The sequence below is a fragment of the Lampetra fluviatilis genome, chromosome 60 (genome assembly GCF_964198595.1).
Source record: "Lampetra fluviatilis chromosome 60, kcLamFluv1.1, whole genome shotgun sequence".
Classification (NCBI taxonomy): domain Eukaryota; kingdom Metazoa; phylum Chordata; class Hyperoartia; order Petromyzontiformes; family Petromyzontidae; genus Lampetra; species Lampetra fluviatilis.
The window spans coordinates 8,507,803-8,528,735 of NC_136334.1; the positions used below are offsets into that span (position 1 = coordinate 8,507,803).

A 20,933-nucleotide genomic window follows, 5' to 3' on the forward strand; every position below is an offset into this window, starting at 1 on the left:
CCCCTTTGTGCAGCTTCCAATTTAGAGATTATTATTTTATTTGCAAAGTCTGGTCTCATTCATGCAATAAGTTTTGTCTGAACTGTGTAATTGAGTAGCGTCTCCTCCGTACTATCTATGTCTTCTGCTCTACCAGTCTGCTCCATGCTGCCTGGTCTCGTCTGCACCTGTGGTCTGTTGCGTGTGCTGACTCGTTTCTGCATTTTCAAGTAAATTGTCTGCGCTGTTCTGTCCCGTTCCATTCATCCTGTATGACACGCAAAGACAAAGATCCTCCGTGTAGCCTTAACAGACTGTTGGGGCAAGTGCTGTTAGCGAGCACCCAGTGAAGGCCGGCACGACACACGAGGGCCAGCAACACAACCGGCTGACTTTCTCTCCCCAGTGACGATGTTTACGCACTGCACCGGGTAGTCGCTTGAGGCCGAGTCGACCTATAGGAGGCCCAGGACCGGTGCAGGTAGTCTAACTGGGGCGTGTTTGTCTGCGCCACCCCTTGCCCCGTTTGCTCGCCGCCAGCAGGCCGCCGTCCAAGAGCAGCAGCCTGCCGAGAAGTCTGATCCCTCCGGGCGGCGCCAGGGGCGGCTCCGACAGGTGCCGTCACGAACGCTCTTCAACCCGCGCCGCGCCGCACGCACGCAGACTAAGGCTCCCCCGTGCGCCCGCCAAGGGCGGCACGGCGCGCGAGGGGTGGGCGATGTTTGCACACGGCACCGGGTACTCGTTTGAGCTGATTGGACTTGCCTACGACTGGTACCAGCGGTGCCAAGATCGGCCTCTGTGGAGGAGGCTCGTGAAGGATGCTTTTGGGTCATAGGATGGAACGACAATGGAGGGCAGAGGAGAGTGGTGCTTGCAACAACGAGCAGAACACCGGGCGGATAAAACACGGTAGGGGGGGCACAGGTGGTTGCATTTGGAAGTCATCTCGGTCAACCCATGGCACCTGCTTCTGTCCGGTGACCTGCCAGCGAGCCTTCAATACTTCACGTGGCCTCAAGGTGCACTTTGCCTGGCACAAAATGCCGTGGTGATATCATCACCTCCTATAGTCTGTAAAGGCTATACGGGGGGGGGGGGTCGTTATTTGTGTGTGTGCCTTAATGTGTGTGTGTGTGTGTAGCCGTGTGTGTAGCCGTGTGTGTGTGTGTGTCTACCCATGTCAAATCGCAGCAGCCTGGGCTGCATGTCACTTTTGCGAGTCCTTTAGGCAAGGAACATGGGGCAAGTTGTAACAGTGATCGCTGTTCGGCATCTCTGCACGCGAATGACTTGTCTCGATAAATCACTCTGTGCATTCCTCTCCGAACCTGTTGGGTCCGGAGGTAGGAGGAGGAGATGTACATTCGTTGGCACGAACTCATCACCGGTCGTTTGCATGCAACCACACTCTGCGAGAGATCTAAATGGAAGATGTTAAACAAATGTGAAAATAATATGGCGATGTGATCACGGGGACGAGCAGGGTTTAGGAGGAGCTGGGCGGGTGGTAGAGTTGCAACACTCGTGCCTCGCAGACAGAAGGGCCTGGGCTCGATTCCTGACCAGGGCACCTCTCTTTGTGGAGTTTGTATGTTCTCCCCCTATCCTGCAGAGCGTGAGTGAGTGAGTGTGTGAGTGTGTGTGTATGTTCTCCCCCTGTCCTGCAGAGTGTGAGTGAGTGTGTGTGAGTGTGTGTGTGGAGTTTGTATGTTCTGACCCTGTCCTGCAGAGTGTGAGTGTGTGTGAGTGTGTGAGTGGGTGGAGTTTGTATGTTCTCCCCCTGTCCTGCAGAGCGTGAGTGAGTGAGTGTGTGAGTGTGTGTGTATGTTCTCCCCCTGTCCTGCAGAGTGTGAGTGAGTGTGTGTGAGTGTGTGTGTGGAGTTTGTATGTTCTGACCCTGTCCTGCAGAGTGTGAGTGAGTGTGAGTGTGTGAGTGGGTGGAGTTTGTATGCTCTCCCCCTGTCCTGCAGAGTGTGAGTGTGAGTGTGTGTGAGTGTGTGAGTGGGTGGAGTTTGTATGTTCTCCCCCTGTCCTGCAGAGTGTGAGTGAGTGTGAGTGATTGTGTGTGAGTGTGTGGAGTTTGTATGTTCTGACCCTGTCCTGCAGAGTGTGAGTGTGTGTGAGTGTGTGAGTGGGTGGAGTTTGTATGTTCTCCCCCTGTCCTGCAGAGTGTGAGTGAGTGTGAGTGATTGTGTGTGAGTGTGTGGAGTTTGTATGTTCTGACCCTGTCCTGCAGAGTGAGAGTGTGAGTGAGTGTGTGTGAGTGTGTGGAGTTTGTATGCTCTCCCCCTGCCCTGCAGAATGTGAGTGAGTGTGTGTGAGTGTGTGAGTGTGTGGAGTTTGTATGCTTTCCCCCTGTCCTGCAGAGTGTGTGAGTGAGTTGGTGGAGTTTGTATGCTCTCACCTGTCCTGCAGAGTGTGAGTAAGGGAGTGTGTGAGTGAGTTGGTGGAGTTTGTATGCTCTCCCCCTGTCCTGCAGAGTGAGTGTGAGTGAGTGTGAGTGAGTGAGTGTGAGTGTGAGTGAGTGTGAGTGAGTGTGAGTGAGTGTGTGAGTGAGTGTGTGAGTGAGTGTGAGTTGGTGTAGTTTATATGTTCTCTCCCCTTGTCCTGTATGGGTTTCCTCCGGCTACTCCGGTGTCCACCCATAGCTGAAGAATACACAAAACCTAACGAGTGTTGGGCAAATATCCCATTGAGAAAAACAATTACTCAATTAGGGTCACGTGCAGCAGGCAGGCACGTCGCCCACGACTGTGGAAACTTTGGCAGCCGCCCCTCGTGAGAGCGGCGAGCCTTGAGATGGGTAATCCAGCGTGGGACGTCTGTGATCGAAAAAGAGCTTCATAGCTCATCGGATTCCTCCAGTCTAATGATTCTGATTCTGATGTTACACATTTTTGTGTGTTTCTCTGCTTATTGGTGGCCCTCGAGACCATGACACGTGGCAGGTTGTTGATGCTTCACCACAGGAATGACTTTGCGAGGTGGCGTGGCGCGTTTATCAACGCAGGGCCCTGGGCTGAGAGCTCTTCTGGACCCCTCTCCTCCCCCGCACTCCCCTTTGGGAAGTTGCTCGGGTCTACCTCGGATAGATCTCCTCGGCCCCCTGCCACGGAAATGTGGAATTTCCATCGCAGGGCCACCAATGTGTCTAACTCACGGCCCTAGCTCCTCGTTTAAGCCGTTAGTTGAATTGGCTTGTGATTGACGACCGTAGACAAAGCCAACATCGGTTTGTTGTGATCTTGCAGTGCTTGGGGGGGGGTGGCGTGTTCCCCATAAATCTATGGAACGTGTCTGGACGCGCCGAGCATTTGATTCATAATCACCATTACTATTATCATACTTTATTCCATTTACTGCAGCCAACGGCAACACAAACTGGTTTTGTCAGTCAATTGGTCTGGATGGGGGTGGGGGGGGGTAGACGATGAGATGCGATGGCAGAGGAGGGGCTAGCACACTGGTCCTGCAACCCCAGATGTCACCGTATGGAACTGAACGATGGTGTAAGGTTCCTAAATCCCTCCCGTCACCACCACCTCTCTCCACGCAGCAGTCAACTGGCACAGCACAGTCGGCTGTGAAGTGCGGTGAGGTGTGAGTACGCCCTCCTCTTGCGAGACACGGATGTACAATCGACTCTCGATTATCCACATGCGGTTTATCCGCTTTGTGGATTAGACGCGCACCAAAGATTTTGACGTAAATTAATAACTCGTGGATTTTCCCTTAAGCCCCAAATTAATAATCTAAGAATAGTTGAACGTTGTTATTCTTGGAAATGTGTATTACAAGTCATGTGCCTAAACCGAACAATAATGGTGCATCTGGTTAATCCGAAATCCATGTGATCACCCCTACAGTACAGTAGTTGCATATATTTACAACAGTGGGCGGAGTTTGATGTTGATTGGCGTGGCTCTGCTGTCATCCACTGAGTGAGTCGAGTCTTCTGGACTTTGTTAATAAGATCAACACATTCTTGACTACAATTTTTATTTTGTTCGTTAACAAACTAAATTTTCTTAACTTAAACATAATTTATACCTACACGAGTCCTTTTTGGCATAGAGATCCGCAGAAAATGTTTCTATTTATGGATCGTCTGCGATTTTAAATTATCTGCGGTCGTCCTCCCCATCATTAGCGCGGATAATCGAGAGTCTAAATGTTGTACTTCTTTGACACCGTACATAGCCAACTGTGCTCATCAGAGGATCAGAGGCGAGCTGATCGGTCTGGACGAGGAGAGCGCTGGACAGAGATTCAGCCGGCGGGATGGCCTCTCACGGCTCGAGGGGCATCAACACCCAACGCCAAAATCACTTCCTGAATCGTTCAGAATCCATCCCTCTTGCTGTACCGCCATACCGTAGCTTGGTGGGTTGTCGAGAGTTGCTCGAATGTCCCCACCATCTGCCACCTCTCTCGCCTCCGATTGGCAATGGTTTGGCTACGTACGGTGCGAAAGTAGTTCAAGGTATAATAAAGACAATGACAAAGATCCCCTGTATAGCCTGTAAACAGACTGTTGGGGGCAAGTGCTGTTAGCTAGTAGCACCTATGAAGGCTGGAACGGCCCATAAGGTGGGTGGGTGGTCAACACCACGCCCGGCCGCCTTTGTCTCCCTAGTGGCGATGTCTACACCACCGCACCGCATACTCATTTTAGGCCGATTCGAACTAGGGGAGGCCCGTGACCAGTTCAGATAGACGTCACTGGCGTTGGGCGTGAGCGGGAATGGAACTCGAGTTGCCGGGGTCGTAGTGCAACGTCGCGCTAACTGGCACACCGCCGCTCTTCCACCGTTGTGCAACACAAGCCGCTGGGTCGCGGGCCGCTGTGCCTGGCGCCTTGACGGACACTGCTGCCCACTGCACTGCAGTAACACCACGGGGGCAGTCGACTGGGGGCTCACGAGGGGGGGCGGGGGGGGGGGGGTCACATGGGGTGTCACGTGGGGTCCGAGGAGCCTGTTGGAGTGGCTGGGAGAATCGGCTCGCAGAGACATCGTGAAGAAGCTCAGATCGTCGAGATGACGGAGGTGGCAGCAAGAGATGAGAGTGGAGATGAGTCTCATTTTCTTGTATTTAGTTTGGTGTCCCCCCCCCCGCGCACCTCCGGTTAACGCGGTTGGCTACGTATGGTGCAAAAGAAGTTCTACATACATACATACATAGTAGTCACATGTACACACGTTAATTAAACTTGTGGGCTTTCGCAACCAATATTATGTATTGGAAAGTATTTTGGGTTAGCTCACGTAAATATAATTGTGTCGTAAACCCTCCTTCACCCGACACAACCAACTCGTACGGTTTGTCACGTGAACAAAACGTGCCAATTCGTGACTGCTTGAGCACACCGCTTGTGTGCTGGAGAGTAAACCCACAGCAACATATCCAATTTGAGTTAACGACGTTTTTATGGCGATTAACAACAACAGCAACCAGCCTCATTGCACGTCATTAGCCATTAAACTGGTCGCCGTTTCTAAAGTGGAATTTTAATCACGAAGGCACCGAATGCTTCGTTTCTCATTTTAAACGGCAAAACGTTCACGTGCGCTCACGCCATTTTTTGAGGTGGAGCAGCCTCCATTAGAGGGCAGAGCAAGAGGGATTTTGCATCTTCGTGGTACTGACCACACACCTCCCTCCTTGCCTCCTCCCTCTCTCCCCTCCCTGCCTCCTCCCTCTCTTCCCCACCGCTCCCCTCCCCACCTCACTCTGTGTGTTGTGATGCAGCCCCGATGCCAATGTGGTCATCCAGAAGAGGAGCACCAGCGTCCTGTCGTCGTCATCGGCGGCGGCGACGCCTCCGGCTCACGGGTGAGACGCAGCGGCTCCTCACCGCGTCGGGGCTATGCCGCTCACTCGCGTCGTGGTCGTGGTGGTCGTGGTCGTGGTGGTGGTCGTGGTGGTGGTTGTGGTGGTGGTGGTGGTTGTGGTGGTGGTTGTGGTGGTGGTGGTTGTGGTGGTGGTGGTCGTGGTGGACGTCAGTCGGAGAGGTACCAGAGAGGTACCAGAGAGGTCTGGTGCTGCGTGAGGAGACGCTCCCCCCCCACGCCAATTCTGTCAGAGCAACTCGATGTAGCTCTGCGATTCTACCCACTGCCTTTCCCTTCCCCTGCTGGGAGCGAGAGATACGCGCAGAACTGGACTGGAGTAGGGATTAGGAATGCTGATCCTAACAACGGCCGATATGGAGCCCTCCTCCCACTGGCAGTTTTCCCATCCATACACTCAACAGGTGTAAACTCACCAGGTGTAAACTCACTAGGTGTAAACTCCACAGGTGTAAACTCCACAGGTGTAAACTCCACAGGTGTAAACTCCGCTCCGCTATCAGAGCTCCAGTGAGGCGGTGGACGCATTCACGGCGACTAATATCACGTTCATCTCCCCGGTGTGGCAGTGTGTGGGGAAGGGGTAAAGTTGTCCTTGTTACCCCCCCCCCTTCCCCCGTGTCCACCCAGCAGTGCGTGTAGCTACACGGCAGTCGATGGGGCAGGCTGCACGTGATGGGATAAAGTGTGGGGACTCGGACCCCCTTTCCAAAACGTCTGGCTGGTGTGCGAGAGTCCAGTAAACCCCTCTTAACGACGGCAATTGGTTCTGCGAAACCGGCCGTGAAGTGATTTGGCCATTAAGTTATTATACGAAATACACGTTAAAGGCTTGATTCGTTCCGATAGCATCAAAAGTTACCATTTTTCACCCAAAAAACGTACTTTATAATATTTAAACAATGGATATTACATAAAGATGCTAGTAACATTATAAACACATAATATTAAAATAAACACGGTTATTCAATGCATTAATTCATATTCACTGTACCTACAACAGCCCGTCATTAACTTGGGAATGGTCAGTAGCGAACACATTGGGCACTATTGAGGCACTACACTATACACTACACTATACACTGCACTATACACTACACTATACACTACACTATACACTACACATTGGGCTCTATCTAGGCACTACACCATACACTACACTATACACTACACTATACACTACACTATACACTACACTATACACTACACTACACTATACACTATACATTACACATTGGGCTCTATGGAGGCACTACACTACTATACACTACACTATACACTACACATTGGGCTCTATTGAGGCCCGTAGTTAAGGGATTAGTCGTTAACAGGGGGTGGTCGTTAAGAGGGGTTCTACCGTTGACTAAAATTCCCCTCCCAGAGCTCCCTCAAGTGAAGGCCGCTTCTGCCGGCAGTGGCACGAGCGCTCGAGCGGCGGCAGGGCTGCGCCTTTTGCTGCCGTTTGCCACAGAGCTGGCGGTTGGCGAGGGAGGCTTGCTATGATGGAGGGGGGGTCAAGTGTGCGGTCAAAACTCGACCGAATACCGACACGGAAAATCAGGTGTTTTGTCGGAATTTCAGAGCTTGTTATTTTTTAAAATTGTTTACGAGACACAATTTCCATTATGTTGGTCAGTGGCGACCCAAGCGGCTCTGAGGTCAGAAATACTGAGATGCTGAGTTCGTATCCAGGTTTTAGCCACTGGATTCTCAAGAGGAATGGGTTGATGGTCTCAGCCTGGCCACCAGTGACTTTCACACGGACCCATATACTTTATATATTAGAGGACCCACAGACTCAAACATAGAGACCCCATAGACTTGCGTAGAGCCTAGGGGGTGGTTAAACTGGGCCTCTATGAGTGTCTTCCCCTTTACAAAGTCCCTACAGACTTACATGGACATCTATAGACTAATGCAGAGCTGCACAAACCTGCATTGACTCACAAAGAGAAGCATAGATTCACCAAGATGCACATGCACTCGCACCCAAGGGCCGAGAGGCTCACGTGGGCTGAGCTGTGATTGTCATGGGGAATTTGTTGATGGTCTCAGTCCGGCCGCCAACTACTGCAACAAACAAACGAACATCGCGTTGGGCGGGAGGGTTGTGGCATAGTGGTAGAAATTGTGCCTCGCAGCGAAAGTTCCTGAGTTCGATTCCCGACTCGGGAGTTTGTATTCTCTCCCCTGTTCTGCTCTGGGTTTCCTTGGGGGTTGAACTGGTGAACAACGGACAGTGTTGAAATGGCAACATTACAGCCAGTTATGACTTAAATTGGTTGCTCACTCTGTACCTATCTTCTCGGTTAAAATTGTGTTTATGTCTGTATATATGGATGGCTTGTTGATAACCCCCCATCACATTAACATAACCTTCTCCGCCCTACATGTGGCCGCCTACCGTTTTTAATCCCTGACATTAACATAAGCTCCCCCGCCCATTCTTCCCCAGGGCCCTTGTGCCCCGCCCACTCCATTCTCACACTTGGGTTACGCCCATTTTAACCTTCATAAACAGTTTGCCTTTAGAGACCGCCCCCTCTTTCTTCTCCACCTGATGGCGACCGCTTGTGTTGCCACCGAAACGTCGTAGTTTTTTGTTATTTTCTTTGAACCTATCTACGTGACTTTACCGAAAGACCCAAAGAATATGAATTCCTGCAGTCACGAAAGCTTTAAGTCAAGATTAATAATAAAAACCGTGTTCTGCTCACAGTATTTGGCTTTATAAGTGTAACATTTGAGCAGCAAGGGTGGCTGGTTAATTTAGCAGCTGATTTTACCGACTCATTGTTTGTATGTGGAACTATGTTTGTTGAGCTTATTATGGACCGCACGTAGCCAACCGTGCTAATTGGAGGTGCAGGGGGAAGGACGACAAACTAAACACAAAAAGCAATTGAAAATAAATTAGTTTGTAAATCTAGATGATTTAAAAGAGCACAGTCTCCCATTGGCTTCCAAATATAGGAAGCAAGAGAGCGTTCCAGTTAGGCCGCAGAAGCGCATCTGAAAACGCCGCGTGATGCGGTGACGACCGTCTTTTGTTCGACGGCTGAGCCAAAAGCCGCTGCTGCTGCGACGATGATGACCGGAGTTCGTGTGACGACAGGTTGCATGGCATCATCAAGTCTGCATTAACCACACACATCATCATGCTTTGTGGTGTAACATGCAAGCGAATTCACTCTGATAATTGAAACGTATTGTCTTTGAGACCGATTGAACATCTTAACATCCTCCACTGTAATATGTTTTCATCACTTTGATACCAGCCAAAAAGATATAACTATTCAATCCCCGAGCTATTAACACTTTGATATTTGCTTTGCCTCTATGCCGCTTGCGTTTTGGTATTGTTCTCTGGTGGTCTAACACCGGCGGTGAGACACGGCCGTAGAGGAGGCTGCGGCCTTGGCGTAGGCCAATCGGTTGTCATGACAATACATTACATTATTATGAAAGCGCGTTTGTTTGCATGTTTTACCATGAGCATGATGTGTGGTTAATGTAGACTTGAAACATCTTAAAACACCACCTGTGTTATTGCCAGAAAGGGTTCAGCCGTTTGTTCTTATTTATAAAGACTTGGCACACAATCGGAGCTGGGCCAATCGGCGGATTAAGTAGATCGATCGACAACAAACGTTCAGCAACGATGATAGATGGTCCACCCGCAAACAGTCTAGGGAGGTTACGTGGGCACCTTTGTCTTTATCTTTATCCCCGTGTGGTTTTGGGGCACCAGGAGCAATGCCTGGCGGAAGTGCTCGCGTTGCGGCTCGTCGCTCGGGAAGCGCACGGCCTTCATTCTCGAGTACCTGGGCCTCTACTACCACGAGGAGTGCTTCAAGGTGCTTGCAGGCAACACTCGCAGGCACTAACACACAGAGACTAACACACATAGACTAACACACACGGGCACTAACACACAGGCACAAACACAACGACTCGCATCAATGCTTGCTCTCACAGACACACAGACAACATCTTCTTGGTTTTTTCGGTAAAGTCACGTAGAATGGAAACAATAAAAATAATAAAATAAAACATATTAAATTATTCTCACGACGTTTCGGCCACAACGCAAGCAGCCGTCATCAGGTGAAGACCAGGTCTGTCGGGGAGACAGCGTCTGCAGCAACATTGGTTCAACACGGGCAAATTCTGGACTAGTTTCGACATTCAGTGTACCATCAGCAGTTGGGCTTGCCTAAGCCCTTGCTCGTAGACACAGTTATTTTAAGGCAAGAACATATCAAAACCAGAGTTCTGCTCCCGTTGAACCAATGCTGCTGAAAAAATGCACTCCCAGAAGGCCATGTGGCTGATGGTATGTGTCAAAGTACCCTTGTCTAGAGGCACAACTGCGACAAGGAGGAGACTCGTCTGCTTATTTTGATATACAGTGGGCCCCTTGATTTACGATGCCATCGATTACAGATATTTCGATCACGGTCCGCCTCCCATAGGGTCCCATTGTTTCTTTTAACGATTCATTTTCGTTGAACGATGTGTTTACAATATTACACGACCGGCAAATTTGGCCAATTGGAGCATTCCTAAGTGGACTGCAGCATTCCTCAGCCAATCAGCGACGCCCTTTTGTGGGTGTTTTGGGGGCAACTGGCTGCTCGCTCTTCAATTCTAGATTTGAAGCTTTCGTGACTGCAATGATTCATACTCTTAGGTTTTTTCGGTAAAGTCACGTAGGTAAAAAATATAAATTAATAATAGAAATAAAATAATAAATCACGACGTTTCGGAGGCAACACAAGTCTCCGTCATCAGGTGGGACCGTCACAGCTGAATTTACGGTCTCAAGTGAGCGCTGCTCATGGAAGCAGCTCTCTTGAATACCTAAGCCATTCATCTTCTTAACTTCAGATAATAATCATTATTTTATGCTATATTCATGCACCTTTTTACGCTCTTTATTCACTCTTTATCCTTGTTTCTATTGATATTAACGCTTTAATATGTTCTTTAACGTTTACTCATTAAACTTGCTTGTTTAAATATTATAAACTATGTTTTTAAGGCGACAAAGGTTAACTTCTGATTGTCTTGGAACAAATGAAGCCCGTAACATGTTTTTCTATATTCGATTAACGATAATGTCAATGAATGATGGTTTTTGTGAAACCAAATTATTATCGTTAACCGAGGGAGCATCGTATTTATGCTCATATTTTTTTTTATTCCCAAATCCATAACATTCCCACCTCCTCGACCCCGATTGGTCAATCAGTGCGCCAGCTGCAGCTGTTCCCTTGGCCACGTGGGTGACGGTCACAAGCTGCGGATCGTGGCCAAGAAGGTCCATTGTGACGCGTGCTACAAGAAGAAGATGGGTGAGTGTCCGGAGGGGGCAGCCGTGACAGCGGCGATGCTGCGCACTTACCGTGTGACACGGCACAATGACGGCTTAGCGACTCTGGTATTCGCATCATGCTCGCAGCAAGCAAGGGCTATTGTGAAGGAAGGCACTCACGTGGTCCCTCGGTCAACGATATTAATTGGTTCCACCAAAACCATCGTTCATTGAAATTATTGTTAATCGATGGCATTGTAAACCGACGGACCACTCCACTGTGTTTTACAGTCTGTAGTCGTTTTTTGCAGTTAGGGGGGCGATTTTAGCCTGTGTTATGCCAATTTGAGTATTTTCCGTGTAATTTTCAAAATGTGTCAAATTTGAACCGTGACGTGGACACAAAATGGCTTCTTCGCTCTCGCGAGCGACTCCCCGGGAGCTTTGACTGATGCCCACGTCGTGTTCTACCGTCCATGCACCGGCAGCGTTAACCAGGGGCAGCCCACGGGATTGGAACCGTGAGCATCTGCCACAATCGCGAGAGTTCTTTTGAACATGCTTACAAATACCGTTTGTCGCCGAGGTCTGTGAATTGAATGTTATCCCAATTTTTTGTTGTTGTTGCAGGTCTGTAAAAGCACTAACTTCGATGCCAAAATCGCCCGTCATCGAACGAGAACCCCGCATCAACCCACCGCCTGGCCACAGTCCAGCTTGCGCACATGGGTATTCACGTACTCGTTGGGGGGCCTACATTAGCACAATTCAATTATAACGAGGTATTCGAACATTCTTTAATCGATTAACATAACGTCTTACTTTTCATGACGCACGCATCGAATTGTATGCTAAGATTAGGATTTTGTCACAGAGGTCTTGGAGGTCACTGCTGGTCATGGAAATCGTAAAGTGAAGTGAAATGTTGGTTCGTGGCTGCAGACGCTCAGTAGATTTGGGTGCTTCATTCTTCTCAGAATTTCTGTAACGTCACGGAGCTGAAACCGGTACCGGTGCTGCTGTGGTTGCAATGGGAGGGGGTGTGGGGGTGGAGGCGGCTAGTGCTGTCCCTGGCAGGGGAATGTCATTCAACCACCCACCCACTCAACCACTCACCCACCCACTCAACCACTCATCCACCCACCCACTCAACCACTCATCCACCCACCCACTCAACCACTCATCCACCCACCCACTCATCCACCCACCCACTCAACCACTTACCCACCCACCCACTCAACCACTCAACCACTCGCCCACCCACTCAACCACTCACCCACCCACTCAACCATCACCTACCCACTCAACCACTCGCCCAATCATTCACTCACCCACCCACTCAACCACTCATCCACCCACCCACTCTACCACTCATCCACCCACTCAAACACTCACCCACCAACTCAACCATCACCCACCCACTCAACCATCACCCACTCACTCAACCACTCGCCCAATCATTCACTCGCCACACTACAGGTCCCACCTCACTTCTCTCCGCATCTTCCCTCCCACTGCTCCACTGTTGAAATTCCATATCCCGTCACCACCATCGTCTCTGTCCCCGCACAAGCTCCCACAATACCGACCTTGGCTCGATGCAAGAAAACGCGTTGCATTCTTTACCCGTTGACAACTCTGATAAAATAGTCCTGCTTGTTGCCGACCGAGTTGATGTTTTGGACGTTTGTTCAGCAACCGTTAAAAAAATATAAAGACCGCCCACTCGAACTTTCAATTCTATTAAATCGATACAACCATAACAAATACGCCACTTGGTTTAAATTTGTTGAACTTTGAAACAGTTATGTAATTGTTTTACTTGATATACATTTATACAAATTGTGATTATTATTTTTAAGCAAGGCACCTTTCCCATTTTTCTGGGAACAATTAAATTTTTCCTGCAGCTTAGCCGTGGAATTTTATGAAAATAACCCCCCCCCCTGTGACAAAATCACATTCTTAGCGACGGTGTATGGAAGTGAAATGCTCGATGAGAAGTTGCCGTCGTGTCACATTTAGGGCCGCGTCGCAAGTGGAACGGTTTCAATCAGATGGAGTGCAAATCGGAAAAATCTATCCGAGCGAGAGTGAGTAAAAGACAGAGAAGAAATATCGCTCCCTAAATGTAACCGTGATTGCAAATCGTGACGACAAATTTGCTTGGTGGGGTGCGTGCAACGGTCACGGTGGCTAATTTTGAACGACAATTCACATTCTAATTGTGTAAAGTGTGAATGTCTATGACTCGCTCATTCCCTTCAGAGAGCCGAGTTGGTCGCTTCAATTCGACTGGGGTGGCCCAGCGGTGGAGCCAGGGGCTCCCAATCAGAAGGTCCGTCAGTTCAAATCCTGGTTGGCTGTTGATTTGGCCAATCATCCCTGGCCTCCTGGGGTCGATAAAATTCCGAACCACTTTGTGGGAAAGAGCAACACAGTTCTGGTTTCCCTATAGACTGGCGCTTGCTATATGAATATGGAATGTGCATCGCTGTGCTGTGACTCGGAGGTGCGCACTGGAAGCCTCGATGTGCATTTATCCAGGCAACCACTTTGGCTTTTTTTTATGACGTACGTAGTCGGAGGGTCAATCTCGAGTGGAATCGTCATGCAATGTCATTCGGTGGGTCTCGGCTCACTTCTCGGACCTTTGGCCCAGATTCTGTGTTGCTTGCGGGGAAACTAAAACTTACATAAACATAAATATGAATATTTTTCCACCTTCGAGAGAAATGCCAAAGGATTATTTAATGTCAGATGTGAAATTATTGAGCAATTTCTAGCATAAACATTTGGCACGTCATGATGAATTCAATCATTGAAGTTGATTTTAATGGTTGTGATGCTTGCATTGATTCGTGCGTCAAAGTAGATTGTGGACCACTAATCCAGGTTAAATTTGCACGCTATACGCGTATGCGCAGTGACTTTCGGCTCGTGGAGCAAATGCAGCGGTACAAACGAGATGGACAGTACAAATGAGACGATACAAACGAGTCGGACAATCACTGATGGTACACACGAGACCGAGAATTCCAATGAGATGGTATCAACACAACGGATGGTACAAGAGGGAAGGGACGAGACCAGTTACACCGACCAGTACGAATGAGACGGTCCATATGAGACGGGCAATATAAAGAGAGACAATGTAAAGAGAGACAATATAAAGATAGACAAAGATTGTCAACCTATGAATTATATATTATTAACGGGATTTAGTTTCGAGCAAATCAAACGGAATCACAATTGATTGCATTTTTAAATGCTTGTGGCTCTGCAAATGTAATCAAACGCAATCATTGTTACCCGCCCCACTAATATTAGAAGGGTTATTTTATGTATAGTGCAGTATCTTGGTGCTTTTAATTTTATTTCTTTCATATTAATGGTACAGATGGCATGAAATGAAGGTGGCCCTTGCATGGTTATATTGCCAGTCCCATTGCCACCATCAAATCCAGGTATTATCTATCCCGTTTCTGTGGGCACGACCACATTTTTATCGCCTCTGCCTCTTCGATCAACGCACTCCCCACTTGCTCTCCAAGGTCGATGCGTTATTTTAAGCGGAGAAAGATTTGCGTAATCGTTCGTGTAAGTTTATCATTAATCTTGGTGCATATGGTGTCGCAGGGAAGGCGCTGCTGTGTTTTGCAGTATGGGGCGGCTGCTGCTGCTGCTGTGTGATCCCTAATTGAGTAATTTTCGGCGTCATTTTTTTAAATTGCTACATGTTGAACCTGACGCCGGCACGCGATGGCCAACTCGGTTTAGTCGGAACTACGTGGGACGCGTAACGCGCTCCACCGCGGAGACGACGCAGCACCCCGTACCTTGACCGCTTGGCACGCCCGCAGGAACAACCAGGGCACCCTGCTGGATTTGGGAACCGTGATCATGAATTGGCTCTCTTCTTTTTCCCTTGGCCATAGTGTGCTGACCAGGCAAGGATTCCGCGGTAATGGAGAAATGCTCACGATGAAATGCCACGCAGTGTCCGGACGTGCTGGGACACGCGGCGCGTGCCACGTGCGCCGGGGGCTACGTGGCGATGCTGTCGCAGCCTTCGGATCTCGTTCCCGGGGAGCGTTGCAGCTCACCCGCAAAAAACAACAACCCTCTGCTGCCTGGTTGTTAAGAAATGCTATTTTGTTTATAAAATTAGCTCCGTAATTGTTCTCTTTGCCTTGTAGCGCACGGTAATATACAAATACAGGGTTTGCTGTTGTGGGCAGTTTTGTGTCGTGTTCATTCTTAGATTAAGAGCCGTTTTTAAATCTCACCATTAAAAACGCATTCCATCGACAACGAAATCCAGGCCACGATTGAAGAACCTCACAATGTAGGCTGCGTCGTGGGGCTCAAGATAAACGAGAGAAACAAAAGCCACCACGGTTACGGCAAGTTCGCAAATAAAAAAGGGAAAATTCTTGTCGGAGCTCCTCCACTGGAACACACGGCCAGATGCATGCATCCACAACAACATCATTTACCATTTGAATTAACGACGTTTCGCTGGCGATTAACAACAACCAGCCTCATCGCACGTCATCAGCGGGGATATCAAATTGTAACTGTTAAACTGGTCACAGTTTTTAAAGTGGAATTTCAATCACGAAGGCATCAATTTCCTTAGAAACGAATGCATCGATTGCCTTCGTTTCTCATTTTAAACGGTACAAAGTTCACGTGCGCTCACAGGAGAAATCCTGTTTCTATCTGAAAGATCACTCTATGTGGCGTTACTCTTTGAAGCAATCATCATCATTGTTATCATAGTTCTTGTTCTCATTGCCTTCGGGGAGATGGTGGACGAGAGTGCTCGGGAAATGCTGGCGAGAAGCTCGGCGTGGTAACGAAGAGCAGCGAGACGCGCAGGGAGTGGGGGCTGAAGAGGAGAGGGAGACCGAGCAGAAGCGACAGACTCCTGCATCGGCGCAGGTAGCCTCGGGGAATGTGGTCCCCCCTTTTAAACAGGAACACCTGCACCGGGCCCGCAACTGCACGTGCGTGGAGGGGTGGGGGGGGGGCACCCGTGTCACGGGCACGGCCGTTTTGTGCCTTGCCGACATTTGTTCAGCTGCCGCGTCGGTGGAAAGTTTGCCGTGCGAGTGCGGCCAGCGGTTTCCACGACGTGGAGCGGTGGTGTGGGGAGATGTTTTGCAGCGCATGCCGCTCGTCGTGGTCTGTCCCCAGCCAGCCGCACCCCAAACGGGCACAAGGGGGGAGGGGGGGGAGCCGCTCAGCTCGTGCAAATGAGGGGGCCTGCTCCCGGCGTCTCGAGTTCTCGGCTGAAAATGATTCGCCTATGTTTATGTATACGGGTCTTAAACCGACGTATTAGTCAGGGTCTCTCCGAGGCTTGGTGTAGCGGCGGAGAAGGGCAACTGGGGCATTTGACCAGGGCCAAACACTCCAGCGGGGCCTCTGAAAGTGGCCCAAACCAGTCACGCGGTAGAGATGAGGCTGATCCGCCAACCCTCCCCGAAACCCTGAACGTTGTGCGTGGTTCTTTCGTGATAAGTAACCAGAGAAAACGCTCCACCCGATGCAGCCAACTAGTAAGGTTCGTCACGTAAACAAAACGTGCCAATTCGCGTCATTTGTGGCCAGGCCGCTTCTGAAAAAGAGCAATTGGCTTAGTTTAGTGACTAGTTCTGCACAGCGGTTGTGTGTTTGAGAATAAACTCACAACATTTACAATTGGAATACTGTAACGTTTTGCCGGCAATTATGACCAGCATTATCGGGCGATAACAAAAGCCGACGTGTGAAATTCAAAGTGCTGTCACTTGGTATTCGCCAATACTGAAAGTTGCCTCCAAATCACGAAACTGAGATTACATCAAGCGGCAACATCGGAGCCTTTTTGCAATACAAACAAAGTCATTGTCAGGAACCTCCTGAAAAAGTCTTGAGACTTTCCTGGGTAAATGAGCATTACATTTTTGAATATATTCATTCCAGCCAGTGAGGGTTGTGGATGTTTGGTGCACATGGGGAGTGGTGGTGCAGTGGGTCGGGACACTGCTATGAACCCGGTGGCTCGAGTTTGATTCTCATTGACAGCCAACATCAGTGGTGATTATCTGAACCAGCGCTGGGCCTCCTCTCCATCGACTCGGCTTTAAATAATACTTGGTGCAGGGTAAGGTTCAGCACAGGAGACCGACGTGGCCGGACGTAGCGCTTGCTACACACTCCCTCCCTCGTGCGCCATGTTGGCCATCGTTGGTGCTACTCGCTACCCAGTCACTCGCCCCGCCAGCACTCGGTGGAGGATATGCGAAGAGATCTTGCGAGGAACTTTCAGGTATATTTCTGTTTTCTTCGGTATATGGACGTATTGGCTGTACACCGGTGCAGCATAACACACCGGTCATCATTAAAACCGTCTGATGATATCGCTGCTGCTGCTGTTGTTGAGTGAGCTGCAGACTGTCCATCAGAAGTTGCCTTCGATTCAGCAGCCGCTGTCCCATTCGAGCGTGTGGTGACACCACGAGCCGTCGTCTTTTGATGCCACCGTCCACCAAGAAACGATTCTGGAAACGAATCAAGGAACCGTCCGACCAAGTCTCGGGCACGAGGAATCAAATCTTGGGAAGACGGAGCATCCAATCGTCAACGTGGCTGGGTGCTTCGCGTGACAGACACTTGTATAAACGTTCGTCTTCCGACCACTGTGAGGTCACGCGCACTGATTTTGACGCACCACCACCACCCTGCAAGATCTTCTGACGGGGTTGCGAATCGCGGGATAAATAATTATTGTGAAAAAATTGTTTAAAAAAAAATAATACCACGCACCACCCTCAATGCGTTCGTGTGGACCGTGACGCTGGCACACAATGGCCTCCTTCTACGAGCGACGTCACGAGATCCCCTAGCGTTCACCATGAAGCGCGTACTGTTTCCGGTTTTTACAACCGGCAGTATTAAGTAGTGCAGCCAGCACGATCCGAACCGTGAAACTCCGCCGCGAGCTGTGAACGCGCTCCGGCGGGTGCCACGTGTCCCTGCGTGGCCGAGCCGGGTCGCCGGGACCGTCCTGTCGGCGACGCGACAGGGCGAGATGCCGAGCTCTGAGCTGGGCCTGCGTCCTTGTCGTCTGCTAGCTGCGTGTGTGGGCACCTGTCCAGATCTGTAGAACTTTATTGACACTGCGCACGTTTGGGATGTGGCTTACCCTATGGACTGTGGAAACGTGATTATTACCCGTATTTGTTCTGGGTTAATCTTTCTCGCAGGATCCTCAAAATGAACAGGAAGTGTGAGCAACGAAGATCACCCAGGTGGCTCAACGGTGGAACGAGGAAAGACTTAATTTCACCGGCTGCAAGGATAACATCGACGCATCATAAATGCACCAGTTTTCAATTTTGTGCGAATGCAAATTTACCTCCTTGTCTCAATTGCGACGCGGCACGTGCGGTGCACACATTCGCGGCTTGCTTTTTTCCGTTGTTTTTGGAATTCTTGCACCGTGGCTTTTTTAAAAGAATTTAGGGCATCCTGATAAATTGGTGAAGATTGCCGCCGGCATGCATGTTTTTGTTCCGATAAATGTGTCTTGGAAAGAAAAACAAAACCCCACTTCCTTGCAAATAAGTTTCCTCCAAAGCCAATTTTTTTTGTGAAATTTAATGTTATTTAGTTTTCCTGTTTTTGTGTATTCTGCAATTCAGAGGCGGCCGGTTCAATCCCTGGTCCTGGTGGAAACAATGGAGCAAGTTTCTTAAATCCCTGTCACCTATAGATCATCACAGTTGGCTTCATCCGGTGCGAAAGACGTTCAACATACGTACAATAATGTTGCTGGTTCCAGCGTCTGTCTTTCTCTCTAAGACGGTTCATAATGGTCACGTCAGAGACCCTGTTAGCCAACACCACTGGTGCCATGGTCTGGGTCTCAGATTCTCGCAGGTTTCTCACAATGGCCGTGATGCAAAACACCGAGATCCTGGATTTGAATTTCTGGGATTGTGGTTGTAGTCCAGAAGGGTGGGGAACTTAATTTTACTCAAAACCAAGGTGGTTAAAATCGTTATTTTTGTGGATTCCCAGTAACCGAATGGAAAAAAAATGTGGAATAAAGTGGTTCAAATTATTTTTCCGCACGTGCGTAGAAATGTCAACCGTTTAGGCTGAGAAACAAAGGTGGAGCTAGTTCGCACAGCGGACTTGCCCTTCATACATTTACACAAGTCCGCCGTGAGACGAGAAATCAAATTCAAGAGCGTGTTGGTTCACAGGGTAATTCAAAATAAACTCAACTGAACTGCTTCGATTCTGCCTCCTTGCACGGCAGCTGACATCAGCTGTCACCGTTGCGATGTCCACCCAGCGCCGTAAATGGGTTTCACGGTAGTGTGTCGTGTGTCGTGTGTGGGTATCAACTCTCAACTATGTTTGTTTTTCCAGGTAAGGCCCACTGAGCTATGTAGCTCTTTTTCAGAAGCGACCTGGCCACAAATGATAGCTCAACGAAGGGGCTTATCATGTGGAAATATATAGCAGCCAATTACTCTAAATGCGTGATGTTGATTCTAAATGTGGAGGGAAAAACCGAAGGACCCGGGAGAAAATTGCACGCGACCATGGGGAGAGAGAGACGCGCAAACTCCAAATATACAGGCGTCGGGGTTGGGGTCGAACCCACGACCTCCTGTATACCAGGCGAGGTAGTTAACATCTCATAGCCGCCGTGATGACAGAGAGAGACTCAAACTCCAAATAGACACCATTGGAACCTGATTTGCCAGTACAAATATGATAATTGTTTTTTACCCTTCTATCTGGCAACAAAACTGACACCTTTTTACAATGAGTCATGTTTGCATAGACCACAATACCTGCAGTCATAATGCAAACAAAAAACACAACTCTGATAATGTGCACTGTCCTTGAAGTTGATTGGTCCACACCCGAGACAGCTTTTCTTAGAGCCTAGTCTCACATGGGTTAGACAGCAGCAGCAGCAGGCATCGTGAGGGTCGGGATCGATCCCACGACCTCCTGTAGACCAGGCGAGGTAGTTAACATCTCGCCACGACTATTAAAAACACGCAATAAATCAATTGTAAGTGGGCAAGGACACGCCATGGGAACAGCTGATGCAAGACGAAACCAGCTTGCGTGAGAGTGGAGGAGGCAGAGAGAAGGGAAGCGAAGCGGAGGGAGACAGCGGGAGGAGAGACGGGGGGGGGGCAGTAGCAGCAGCGGCAGTGGGGAGGGGGTGGAGGGGAATGGGGGAAGCCTCTGACAACCAGAGACTCACACAGAGACCCATAGACTCGCAAAGAGGCCCATACACTTGTAATGACAGTCGTCAACCTATGGTATGAGTGGACTAGTGGCCACGGGAGGTAATGACAGGGGAGTCAGCTTGCAGTACGAGTGGACTGGTGGATGTGGGAATGATCGAGAATCGGAGCGTGGCCAGGTGACGGAAGAGGATGGTCGAGTCTGGTGGTAGAGCGAGCGTCTAGAACCTGCGAGATGGTTCGAGAATGGGGGCGTGGCCTAGGATCGTATGTAAGGGCAATGTGTGGGAGACTCGGCTATTAAAGTGGGTCTCCGCCTGTTCGAGTGTGAGCCCGTGACTCCTTAATAAAGAAACCATTTGAAGACAAGTGCGTCAAGTCGTCAATACACACTCGCACAGAGACCCATAGACTCACAAGACCCATAGACTCACACAGAGACACAGACTGACATAGAAACCCATAGACTCAGACTCGCACAGAGACTCATTTACTCACAAGACCCATAGA

At 49.4% G+C, this 20,933-nt stretch overlaps 1 protein-coding gene across 7 annotated transcripts in view; it reads left to right on the top strand.

Moving 5' to 3' along the window:
• Positions 1 to 15,391, top strand: part of LOC144951022 (uncharacterized) — a 29,208-nt gene extending 13,817 nt beyond the window's left edge. For 4 of the 7 annotated variants that reach the window (XM_078881255.1, XM_078881252.1, XM_078881250.1 and 1 more), the window contains 5 exons: positions 520 to 594; positions 5,734 to 5,817; positions 9,586 to 9,691; positions 11,089 to 11,191; positions 11,782 to 15,391. In XM_078881255.1, the coding sequence (XP_078737381.1) occupies positions 520 to 594; positions 5,734 to 5,817; positions 9,586 to 9,691; positions 11,089 to 11,191; positions 11,782 to 11,789 (376 nt within the window). In that variant the 3' untranslated portion in view covers positions 11,790 to 15,391. The remainder of the gene's footprint in view (positions 1 to 519; positions 595 to 5,733; positions 5,818 to 9,585; positions 9,692 to 11,088; positions 11,192 to 11,781) is intronic. The other 3 variants (XM_078881254.1, XM_078881253.1, XM_078881257.1) reach the window with 1 other exon arrangement.
• Positions 15,392 to 20,933: the final 5,542 nt, after the last annotated feature.